General features: G+C 46.4%; 1 protein-coding gene across 1 annotated transcript in view; it reads right to left on the reverse strand.

The window, feature by feature from the left end:
• NFE2L3 (NFE2 like bZIP transcription factor 3) overlaps window positions 1–8,397 on the reverse strand; it is a 49,850-nt gene extending 41,453 nt beyond the window's left edge. The window contains exon 1 of the mRNA XM_075827270.1: window positions 7,511–8,397. Coding sequence (XP_075683385.1) covers window positions 7,511–8,035 — 525 coding nt within the window. The 5' untranslated portion in view covers window positions 8,036–8,397. The remainder of the gene's footprint in view (window positions 1–7,510) is intronic.
• Window positions 8,398–13,231: the final 4,834 nt, after the last annotated feature.

Here is a 13,231-nt window from a genome sequence, read left to right on the forward strand (position 1 = left end):
CCGGGCACAGTGCTACTTTAAGCGCTGTGCCCAGGGAAGCCCTTGACGTCACTGTCTAATTATGGACAGTGACATCAGTGGCTACTCCTGGAGCGGAATCCCTGTTGTCGATACTCTGGCAGGGGATTCTGCTCCAGGAGTAGCCCCTGACGTCACTGTCCATATATGGACAGTGACATCAGGAGTTCCCTCTAGGAGCGGAACCCCCGGCCTATGCTGTGGCAGTATCTACAGAGGGCTCTGTGGCAGTATCTACAGAGGGCACTGTGGCAGTATCTACAGAGGGCATTGTGGCACTATCTAAGAGGGGGCTGACCAGTCTTGACATTCTTGTGTCTGCCAAACGCTGCCAACTGAGCAGCCTCACTGCATTTAGCGACATTTGAACTGGAAAACTGGATTGTTAAAGTAGCATGTTTAGTAAACTCGCAAATATCCGGTAAGTTTAAACCTAGCGGTGTATTATTATACTAATGTAGTATTGTTATAGTAAGGTAGTAGTGTTATAGTAATGTAGTATTATAGTATTGTAGTATTGTTATAGTAATGTAGTATTATTATAGTAATGTAGTATTATAGTAATGTAGTATAGTTATAGTAGTTCAAATAACTAATTGATCACCAATAATTTTGTATTGTGTCAAATTTGAAAGTAATGCGGCCGTCAACGTCAATTTTTTTCTATGTGCAGCCCATTTGCCCGGCTGAGTTTGAGACCCGTGCTATAAACCTATGACTGGCCAGCAGCAATGTGGAAAGAAGCTGCAGGAAACCTTGCAAAAATTCTTGAATACAAATATTTTACCATTGTGTGTATCCAGCTCCTATGCTGTTCTATGGTTACTGACTACAAATAAACTATGTGTAGTCTGATACTGCAGTCAGGATTTTGCTACATTTCTGCTGAACACTGTAGTGGCATTGGTGGTCTGAGCAGGTCAGTATTATTCACACACAGCATGTTATGTATCTCTAAAGAGACTTCTGAGCTGCATTTTCTCATGGAATACACAGCTTGTGCAATCATGGAGGGACTCACACACAGGCATGAGCATTGAGAGGGGTGGGGAGAAGGAGCGCATGCTTCACAAAAAACTTCCACTGAGCTCTGAACTTGCAGCACCACAAGCAAGTATATCAGAGAAGGTAGGTCTCGAAAATTTAAAATGGAATATTCAAATCAGCCAACAAAGGTGCACATACACTTTAAAAGGAAATAAAAACAATAAATACCCAGAAGCATGAATATCTTCTGAATATATTTATTGGTCAAAGAATGTGGTGCAAATTTGCCTCAGCCATAGTCATTCCTATTCATGCTACATTCACAAAACCTCCCAGAAACTACCATTTTGGGATCATTTGAGGTAGCCCCACCACTATAGAGGTCCATTTTGCTAGACAATCCTGTGAAAGACTAAACGGTTGTGATGTATACATAAGATGACTCAAGTTGCACATTAGACCCCTGTAGACCCCTATATGGGTTCCTGTTGTTCCTATGTGTTTGAAAATATATAGGATGTTCTATGAAAATACAGTGGTGAAGAAATGTTGGTGTATTTCTTATGTTGGTGTAGATGTAAGCATGAATCCAAAGTCTAAGTAGTATGACGGAAGACAATGAAAGTATACATGTCCTAGGTATAAACCAAATAACCTGCCTCCTTTCAATGACCCTTTTTGGAGTTTTATGTGTCTTAGAAATGTTTCTGAGTCTTCAGCTGCTGGGAGTGGAGTTTAGGGTGTCAATGCTGTCACTTTCAGTTCATGATAAACAAAAGGATTTTTTCGTTTCAGCAATCTTAGGCCTCATTTACACGAGCGTAATATACGCGCGTGCGACGCGCGTGCTTTGCACGCATGTCGTACGCACCTATATTAGTCAATGGGGCAGTTTAGACGATGCGTGAATTGCGCTCAGCGCGTGTGCGCAGAAAAAAACTCACGACATGTTCTATAATCGTGCGTTTTTCGCGCACTCACGCACCCATTGAAGTCAATGGGTGCGTGAAAACCACGCATGCCGCACGGAAGCACTTCCGTGCGAACTGCGTGATTCGCGCAAGAGCTGTCAAACTCCTGAATGTAAACAGAAAAGCACCACGTGCTTTTCTGTTTACAAACATCCAAACGGAGTGTCAAATTCGAGATGAGCGCACCGAACTTCACCGGGTTCGGCCAAACTCGTTTTGACCGAAACCGGTAAAAAATGTTCGGGTACGCGACGTCAGGAGACAGTCACTGCCCACGGTGCTGAAAGCGTTAAACTGGTTCAGCACCATGGACAGTGACTTCCGCTCCGAAAATCCATGAACCTGTAAAAAAAAAAAGACGTTCTGACTTACCGATAACTCCGGTCCGACCTCCCGGGATGACAGTTAAGTCCAAGTGACAGCTGCAGCCAATCACAGGCCAAGCACAGGCTGCAGCCAATCACAGGCTGCAGCGGTCTCATGGACTGCGGCGTCATCCTGGGAGGTGGGGCCGAATGACAAGAGAGGGACGCGTCACCAAGGCAACGGCCGGGAGCCCGGACTGGGGGAAGCAGGAAGTTCTTGGTAAGTATGAAAGTCTTTTTTTATTCACAGGTTGGTGTAGATTGTGATCGGCATTCACTGTCGAGGGTGCTGAAAGAGTTACTGCCGATCAGTTAGCTCTTTCAGCACCTTGGACAGTGACGGGCGTCGACTAGCCTAATCTCTATGATGGCGGCTGCGCGAAAATCACGCAGCCGCGCATCATACACGGATGACACACGGAGCTGCCAAGTGCCTTTTGCGCGCGGAAAACGCAGCGTTTTTTGCGCGCGCAAAACGCACACGCTCGTGTAAATGAGGCCTTAGGCTCGTTTTATTATGTAGATCAGACAGTGGATTACAGACTCGCCATAACTTTCACTATCACACACCTTACCAACTAAAAGCGAAAACAAATTACATTCTGTGGAAGTTCCCTTGGCTGAAGTCAAACAGAAGCAGCTTACAGTAAATACTTCCTTGTAGATTTCATTGCCTTGGAATTTCAAACATTTAGGGAAGTTTTAAAACTATAAAAGGGATCATGAACAGCTCTCCTGACATGTCTGTATCCCTCTAAAACAACAATTCCACTGTTCCTCTTTTACTCCCTCTGGAAATGTATAAAATTGACAACTGGGTGTTACCATTCCCCCAGTCAAAGGCCGGGTGCCTAAGTAGTGGGATACTGACCATGTAAGACTTTGTAGGGACACATATTGACAAAGGTAGCACCAGTTGTCAATTCCTTCACCTATTTACAGGAGGAATAACAGAGGAATGGCACAACACAGAGTTAGGTACTCAATAATCATTATTCCTTGGTGGATACAAGTATTTACTTAACACGACCCTCTAGTCAAATGTAAAAATTTTACTATACATAGCAAATGTTTAGTGATCATACCTCAGAACACAATCCAAAAGAAGAGGCAGCACTCCAATGTAGTGGAAAAATCCAAAAACATAATCACCCAACATACAGGCAATGTTTCACCTTCAATGGGAAGGTGAAACGTTGCCTGTATGTTGGGTGATCAATGTAGTGGAAAAATCCAAAATCTTAGAGTGCTGCCTCTTCTTTTGGATTGTTGTCTGACATTTACATGAGGTTTTTTTGTCAAGATTCCTCTGAGGATAGCACCCACCATCTTTTGGTTTATGCTACAGTGCTGCTCCTATACCTTGTTTGTTCCTTAGTGATCATACCCGGTGCCCTCCTCCTGAAACATCTTGCCGCCGTTCCAGCGTTCCGGTCCCCCATTGTCATCTTGCCAAAATGGCCACCGTCGTCTCAGACTTCCCTATGCAGAGCGTTCTTAGGAAGTCTGAGACACCTCCCCTCCCTAATGCCGAGGGGGCATAGCAGAGGCTATGACATACTGTAACTCTGCAAAGATCCAATTTTACGGAATTTTTCGGACGACATATTACAGAACTATTCCACCAGTAGAAGTATTGCCCAAAGTGGAGAATAGGGTGCCTTACAGGGGCACCAAATAGTAACACATGTAGCGAACAGTGCACCTGAAGAAACGCTGTATGGCACTGCCATGTGCATGAGCCCTAAGTAGTCGCACTTGTGACAAATTAAAATACCCAACCACCTGCATTTCCAGCAGTGAATTCTGTGGATGGAGAGCGCAGGGGAAATGTTACAATGGCAGTCCCACTCCTCTTTCCATTTAAAGAATTCACGTGGAGTAAACTGTATTCTGCTGATGGTGATGGGAAATCAAACAGAGGCAACGGTGCACTGGTTTCCAAATCTCACCCCCTGATAAAGGCAGCAATATAGGTAAGAAATTTGAGGGAATTGCTGATTCTAACATATTGGCTGCTGATATGTTGGTGAAGAGCTATAGAGCTCAATTACACTCCCTGGTATTGGCAGCTAAGACCTCCACGCTTGTGAAAAAACAGAGATGCAGATCAGGTGCATTTTTGACTCAGAGACGTGATCCATCAGCTGTGGAAGGTAATGTTAAAAAAAGAGGATAGATGCGAGTTACGTTCATCGTTGGCCTATATGTCTGATGTATACATTCCTATTGAAGAGGCATTTACTCCATCAATAGTGCCCATTTGTACCTTGGTCCTTTATGCTTCCTTCTCGTTGTAATTACTAGTGGCTCAGCACTAGGGGGCAGAACCCAGGAGGACCCGCAGCCTGGCTTTATTCTTATCTCCATCACCAGGGTTGGCTCTGCATACATGGTGAGTGGGTTCCACTGGAGATTTTTTTTCCTTTCCTTTGTTCTTTCATTTTTGTCTTTGATAAACTATCCATCGAAGTGCCATGTGTGCTTTTTTATTTTCGGATTACATTGTATAGTTGTCAGTCTTAAAGAGGCTCTGTCACCAGATTTTGCAGCCCCTATCTGCTATTGCAGCAGATCGGCGCTGCAATGTAGATTACAGTAACGTTTTTATTTTTTGAAAACGAGCATTTTTGGCCAAGTTATGACCATTTTTGTATTTATGCAAATGAGGCTTGCAAAAGTACAACTGGGCGTGTTTAAAGTAAAAGTCCATCGGGGCGTTTTTACTTCTTTTACTAGCTGGGCGTTAGGAATGGGAGTGTATAATGCTGACGAATCAGCATCATCCACTTCTGTTCGTTAACACCCAGCTTCTGGCAGTGCAGACACACAGCGTGTTCTCGAGAGATCACGCTGTGACGTCGCTCACTTCCTGCCCCAGGTCCTGCATCGTGTCGGCCACATCGGCACCAGAGGCTACAGTTGATTCTGCAGCAGCATCAGTGTTTGCTGGTAAGCAGCTACATCGACTTACCTGCAAACGCCGATGCTGCTGCAGAATCAACTATAGCCTCTGGCGCCGATGTGTCCTCGCTCGTCCGACACGATGCAGGACCTGGGGCAGGAAGTGAGTAACGTCACAGCGTGATCTCTCGAGAACACGGCTGTGTCTGCACTGCCAGAAGCTGGGCGTTGTGAAGAGAAGTGGATGATATTTCTCGTCAGAACGCCCAGCTAGTAAAAGTAGTAAAAACGCCCCGATGTACACACATAATACACGCCCAGTTGGACTTTTGCAAGCCTCATTTGCATAAATACAAAAATGGTCATAACTTGGCCAAAGATGCTCGTTTTTTAAAAATAAAAACGTTACTGTAATCTACATTGCAGCGCCGATCTGCTGCAATAGGAGATAGGGGTTGCAAAATCTGGTGACAGAGCCTCTTTAACTGTTATCCTACCATTATAATCGTGAACCATTAAGCTCAGGATGAGCATTGCTATAAGTCTCCCAGACAGACGAGCAATGCAAAGCATGAAACTCTGGGGGCACATCGTTTCCCGGAAAAGGCAAGACGAATATGTTGTTATGTAGCATCTATTCGAAGTCATCCGGAATACTAATGTATTTCCACTACAGAAGAAACTTGAAGGTGAAATGGTCCATTACAAGGCTTATCCGATTTGGACTAAACCTTTTAGTTGGAAGGGTCCCCTGCTTATGAGTTCAATGTGGGGGGGGGGGGGAAGAAGCATCGCACATTATTTATAGGGGTCTTCCCAGAATCAACAATTATCACCTATTATCAGCGATCAGAAAGTGTTCAGCTGTCCTGTGAATAGGTTAACATTGTCGATTCTGAGAATACCTCTAAGTCCTCCATAGCAGGAGCGGATCTTTGTTGTGGCTCTCCTCTCTTGCTGATAGTAAGGCCTCAAGCACATGGCGGTATTTCAGATCTAAATTACGGCACCCATCGGAATCTATGGGCCCATACTATATCTCAGTATCCTTTTTTTCTTACGAAAAAAAATAAATGGTGGCACGTTCCATTGCATAATATATCACAGAGGTATTCTCCCCTAGATACACTGCATGTATGGGAGAACAAAGTGCTGTATGAAGGCACAATACAGCACCAAACACAGTGCCTGCATCTCCATCATGTAGAACCGCAGGGACTTGTGTGCCGCCATACAGGCTTCATATGGGGGACTAATGGCAGTGATCAGCTCCTCTGAATTGGGGGCTGGGAAGCTGTAGAGTAGGTTTTGTCTGCACCCACTGGGACAACCCTAGATCATTTTCCAGATGCCTATGTTTAAAGGGCACCTGTCTCCTAACAGATAAACATTGATCCTGCATCTTACAGGCCTCAGATTTCTCTACTGTACATCTTGCTAGACATGGATTACCCCCCTTTATTCTCCCTCAATAAGTGAAACTGAGAATTATTGTGAAACAGAAGAAATCGTAATTGTAGTGCCAAAAATCTATCCAAAAGTTTTACAAGTGATGCAACACCTCCAAAAACGAAACCTTCTACTTTACATAAAACTGTACACCCAACCTACAGTATGTGAAGTGGCAGGATGTGCCAACAACAAACCTCCCGATACAATGTAACAATCCAGTCCTGTTTACAAACACCCTCATGTTATTGCAACAACAGCTATGAAGACAAAGGGATCAATATAGGTGAGTTTGTTGTGTTACTTCTATATATTATAATGAGGAGAATGAAAGAAAATCTGGGCAGGGCGTGGTGCTCAATGCTACAGACACACATGATGCCTCCATATTGGTTCTGTGACTAAATAAACAGCTGATATGAAGGGCATGAGGTGATGGGCACTGATACAATGTAACAACTTCTGATGACGTCCATCATGTGACATTAGGTCATCTGCTCATATTGGGGTATTATTGCCCCCTGCAGTTGGGACTACACAAATCCTATTAAAATCGCATTTATACATATTTTCCATATTACCCTATAGGAAAAACCTTACATGATTTACTGAAAAATACCGTCAGAAAAATAACAAAAAAACCTGTCCCATGTACATCGCACCTACATATTGCAACTGTCGCACTAGGCAGGAGTCTGCGACAAATCTTTCTACATTTGGTGTCTCAATGATTGCAGGATCAGATATGATCTGTAATCCATTAGACTCACATCGTTTACCCATCGATAAAAATGAAAGATTCTTCCCCTTAGTTACCTCTTTGGTATAGTCTCCAGAGGTGGAGGTGGCACCTGTGCCAATTTGAGGCTGTGAAGGGGTGGCATGGCTTGGCTGTAGGCTGCTGCTTCTTGCAGGTGGCTGGCTTGGGCCTTCACTGTGGCTTGGGGTATCTGTGCTAGCGCTGCCCTCTTCATTGGAGCCTGCACTGAGCAGGGCACTAACCGTGCCAGTCTCCGCAGCATCCGCAGGCACCGTATGCACCAGCCAGGCGCTGAGTTCAGTCCTGGGCACTCGTGTGTCCCCCAGCGCCCTCACTTCCTCCAGCAGCCTCCTGGCAGTGAAGAACGAGTCCAGGTCCGGGTTCTTGGGGTGCAGGCTGGACCCCTCCCAAGTGTCCCTCAGACTGTGGAAGGGGATCTGAGTGTAGGCAGAGCTGGTCCCCAGGATGATCTCCCTGATGGGCGGCAGGTAAGAGTCCAGATCCACCCTCACCCCGACCAGGCTCAGCAGGATGGCGAACTGCAGCAGACCTTCTGTCATATACTTCTTCAGATCCTTCATTGTATCCCTGCCGGGCCAAGACGACGAGGAAACTTCCCAGCTCCCCTCTGGTACCCTTCAGTCTGCTGCCAGGGGCCGTGGGCACAAGATGCATGCAGCGAGCATAACCGGGCGGGTATCAGATGGGCAGTGCGGAGCAGCCGGAGTTTCCCCTAAAACTGGGAAGAAGACAAAGAACACGCCGGCTGCTCCTCTACTGCCAGACACAAAGACATCAACGCACATACCCAGTGACAATGCCGGGCATAGCTGCACTTCCCACAGGCAGGCAGGCCGGCAGGGCGGGGGGAGGAGCTGAGGAAGAGGGAGTTGTGAGCGTACTGATCTATGTACTGCCTGATGTCACATGTGACAGGAGGACACTACACATACTACTCCCATCATACCCTGCAGGATTGCCCTCACTACTCCCATCATACCCTGCAGGATTACCTTCACTACTCCCATCATACCCTGCAGGATTGCCCTCACTACTCCCATCATACCCTGCAGGATTACCTTCACTACTCCCATCATACCCTGCAGGATTGCCCTCACTACTCCCATCATACCCTGCAGGATTACCTTCACTACTCCCATCATACCTACAGGATTGCCTTCACTACTCCCATCATACCTTGCAGGATTGCCTTCACTACTCCCATCATACCCTGCAGGATTACCTTCACTACTCCCATCATACCCTGCAGGATTGCCTTCACTACTCCCATCATACCCTGCAGGATTGCCTTCACTACTCCCATCATACCCTGCAGGATTGCCTTCACTACTCCCATCATACCCTGCAGGATTGCCTTCACTACTCCCATCATACCCTGCAGGATTGCCCTCACTACTCCCATCATACCCTGCAGGATTGCCCTCACTACTCCCATCATACCCTGCAGGATTGCCCTCACTACTCCCATCATACCCTGCAGGATTACCTTCACTACTCCCATCATACCCTGCAGGATTACCTTCACTACTCCCATCATACCCTGCAGGATTGCCTTCACTACTCCCATCATACCCTGCAGGATTGCCTTCACTACTCCCATCATACCCTGCAGGATTGCCTTCACTACTCCCATCATACCTTGCAGGATTACCTTCACTACTCCCATCATACCCTGCAGGATTACCTTCACTACTCCCATCATACCCTGCAGGATTGCCTTCACTACTCCCATCATACCCTGCAGGATTACCTTCACTACTCCCATCATACCCTGCAGGATTGCCTTCACTACTCACATCATACCCTGATGAACCTGCTCTTACTACACCCATCATACTCTGCAGGACGTGCCCTTACTACTCCCATCATACCCTGCAGGATTGCCTTCACTACTCTCATCATACCCTGCAGGACCTATCCTTACTACTCCCATCATACCTACAGGATTGCCTTCACTACTCCCATCATACCCTGCAGGATTGCATTCACTACTCCCATCATACGGACTTGCCCTTACTACTCCCATCATACTCTGCAGAACGTGCCCTTACTACTCCCATCATACCCTAGATTACCTGCCCTTACTACTCCCATCATACTCTGCAGGACCTGCCCTAACTACTCCCATCATACCCTGCAGGACCTGCCCTTACTACTCCCATCATACCCTGCAGGACATGCCCTTACTACTCCCATCATACCCTGCAGGATTGCATTCACTACTCCCATCATACGGACTTGCCCTTACTACTCCCATCATACTCTGCAGAACGTGCCCTTACTACTCCCATCATACCCTAGATTACCTGCCCTTACTACTCCCATCATACTCTGCAGGACCTGCCCTAACTACTCCCATCATACCCTGCAGGACCTGCCCTTACTACTCCCATCATACCCTGCAGGACATGCCCTTACTACTCCCATCATACCCTGCAGGATTGCATTCACTACTCCCATCATACGGACTTGCCCTTACTACTCCCATCATACTCTGCAGAACGTGCCCTTACTACTCCCATCATACCCTAGATTACATGCCCTTACTACTCCCATCATACTCTGCAGGACCTGCCCTAACTACTCCCATCATACCCTGCAAGACCTGCCCTTACTACTCCCATCATACCCTGCAGGACATGCCCTCACTACTCTCATCATACCCTGCAGGACCTGCCCTCACTACTCCCATCATACCCTGCAGGACCTGCCATCACTACTCCCATCATACCCTGCAGGACATGCCCTCACTACTCCCATCATACCCTGCAGGACATGCCCTCACTACTCCCATCATACACTGCAGGACCTGCCCTCACTCACTACTCCCATCATACCCTGCAGGACATGCCCTCACCACTCCCATCATACCCTGCAGGACATGCCCTCACTCACTACTCCCATCATACACTGCAGGACCTGCCCTCACTCACTACTCCCATCATACCCTGCAGGACATGCCCTCACTACTCCCATCATACCCTGCAGGACCTGCCCTCACTAGTCCCATCATACCCTGCAGGACCTGCCCTCACTACTCCCATCATACCCTGCAGGACCTGCCCTTACTACTCCCATCATACCCTGCAGAACATGCCCTCACCACTTCCATCATTCCATATCAGGACATGCCGTCATACATTCTGCCTGTGGGACAGTTACGGCAGTCTGATTCAAAGTAACAAAGTGCCCAATAAACAAACAATTCAGGGCAGCTTGACCAGGGTTCATGTGCCTTTCCCTCATCTACACCATCACCCCTGCAGATTGGCAGTGTGGTAGAGTCTCATGCGTTTAGCTATGTTCACATGATACAGTTCTAATGAGTGATCCAAGAAATGATCCTATAGAAAACCACATCATAGTACCACATGTGAAGTCACATGTTTACATCCCATGTGTCCTGGTTTTTACATATTGAAGTCAACGGTGGAAAACTGTGGGGAATATGGTATGTTGTGGCTTTACAACGTATTCTATTTGGTCACTTGATGGGGATCTTTAAAAATGACAATGTAAGATCTTACAAAATGTATCCTGTGTGTGAACAAACCCTTACAGGTTGTACAGTTTGGTAAGGGCCTGTTCACATCAGCGTTGCCCTTCCGTTGAGGGGTTTCTGTCAGGTTAACCCCTCAACGGAAAGTCAAAAGGAAACCTTAGCTTCCATTTCCCTCACCCTTGATATCAATGGTGACGTAAACGTTGAGGGGTTAACCTGACGGAAACCTCAGCCGGAAACCCCTCACGGAAGGGCAACGCTGATATGAACAGGCCCTTATATGGTGCTCATTAAATTCTATTGGCCCCTCTGTGTGCCTCCGATAATATACTGGGACACACAGAGGGTTTTTTCTCAAATGAAACTCTTGAAAAATAATAAAAGTGTGTCTTTGTTACATGCCATATTACAGTGGGATTCTCATCTAGGCACCATATGGTGGCAAGCTCAAAATACAGTCTCGTAGGGAGCCGTACAGTTTCGGTGCACACAGCTTTGACGTGTGCATGAGCCTTTAATGAGGACCTGCCATCTTTCTTTACATGTCTGTTTTACAAAATACTTGTATTCTCTATAAAATAACAATTCTGATGTGCCTTTTCTTACAAGTTTTTGTTGTACCGTTCCTATAATTCTGCTCTATATAGTCCCCACAATGCTGCCCTATATAGTCCCCACAATGCTGCCCTATATACTTCCCACAATGCTTCCCTATATAGCCCATATACTGCCCTATATAGTCCCCACAATGCTGCCCTATATAGTCCGCACAATGCTGCCCTACATACTCCTCACAATGCTGCCTTATATAGTCCATATAATACTGCCCTATATAGTCCCCACAATGCTGCCCTATATAGTCCCCACAATGCTGCCTTATATAGTCCCCACAATGCTGCCTTATATAGTCCATATAATACTGCCCTATGTAGTGCCCACAATGCTGCCCTATATAGTCCCCACAATGCTGCTTTATATAGTCCATATAATACTGCCCTATATAGTCCCCACAATGCTGCAAGCCTGCAAACAAAAGAGAAGAGAGAAAAAAGGGACAGTGAAAAAGATTTTGGACTTGGCTCTTGAGGGAGGTGCAGTTAGATGCCCCTCTCCACATTCTCAACCCACAGTAGAATGACGGTGGCAGTGTTATTGCTCAGGTCCAAAGTTACATCTCCATCAGTATCATGCAAATCTATTTATACTGCAGTCCTCCTTGAGAGTAACTGCCGGCCACTGAAAGCACATCACTTCCTGCTACATCGCCATCTACAGTTCTAAACTAGTAAAACACCGCAGGCAGGTAGAACAACACTTAGGCCGGATTCACACGAGCGTGTGCGTTTTGCGAACGCAAAAAACGCGCCGTTTTCACGCACCCATTGACTTCAATGGGTGCGTGATGTGCGAAATACGCACAAAGAACGGACATGTCGTGATTTTTTCGCAGCGGACTCACGCTGCATAAAAATTACGCAACTGTCTGCACGGCCCCATAGACTAATATAGGTCCGTTGCACGGACGTATATACCGTTCGTCTGAATAAGCCCTTAGGCTGGGTTGACACGACCTATTTCCCGACATAATGGAGGCGTTTTACGCCTCGAATTACGTCTGAAAAAACGGCTCCAATACGTCGGCAAACATCTGCCCATTACTTTCAATGGACTTTACGATGTACTGTGCCGACGACCTTTCATTTTACGCGTTGCTGTCAAAAGACGGCGCGTAAAATTACAGCCTCGTCAAAAGAAGTGCAGGACACTTCTTGGGACGTAATTGGAGCCGTTTTTCATTGACTCCAATGAAGAACAGCTCCAAATTACGTCCGTAAAAGACACCCCGCAAAACGCGAGTACATGCAATTACGTCTGAAATTCAGGAGCTGTTTTCAGACGTAATTGCAGTTATCGTGTGCACATACCCTTATAGTAAATTATTAGAATCAAGGGGACTGTTGTGTGTCCCGTCAGCTTTAGTCTTCGTTCACATCTGCGTCTGGGATCCGTTCATGGGTTCTGTCGGACCTTTCCGTCAGGGATCCCATGAACGTAATCCATACTGAGACAAACGGAAACCATAGGTTTCTGTTTGCATCACCATTGATTTCAATGGTGACGGATCCGGTGCAATTGGTTTCTGTTTGTAAGCGTTGCGCAAGGGTTTTGTCGTTTTGATGGAATGAATAGCGCAGTCGACTACGGTATTGATTCCTACGTTTCCGTTTATTTCAGTTTGGATTCTGTTCATGGG

Source organism: Rhinoderma darwinii, chromosome 5, assembly GCF_050947455.1.
Source record: "Rhinoderma darwinii isolate aRhiDar2 chromosome 5, aRhiDar2.hap1, whole genome shotgun sequence".
NCBI classification, from domain to species: Eukaryota; Metazoa; Chordata; class Amphibia; order Anura; family Rhinodermatidae; genus Rhinoderma; species Rhinoderma darwinii.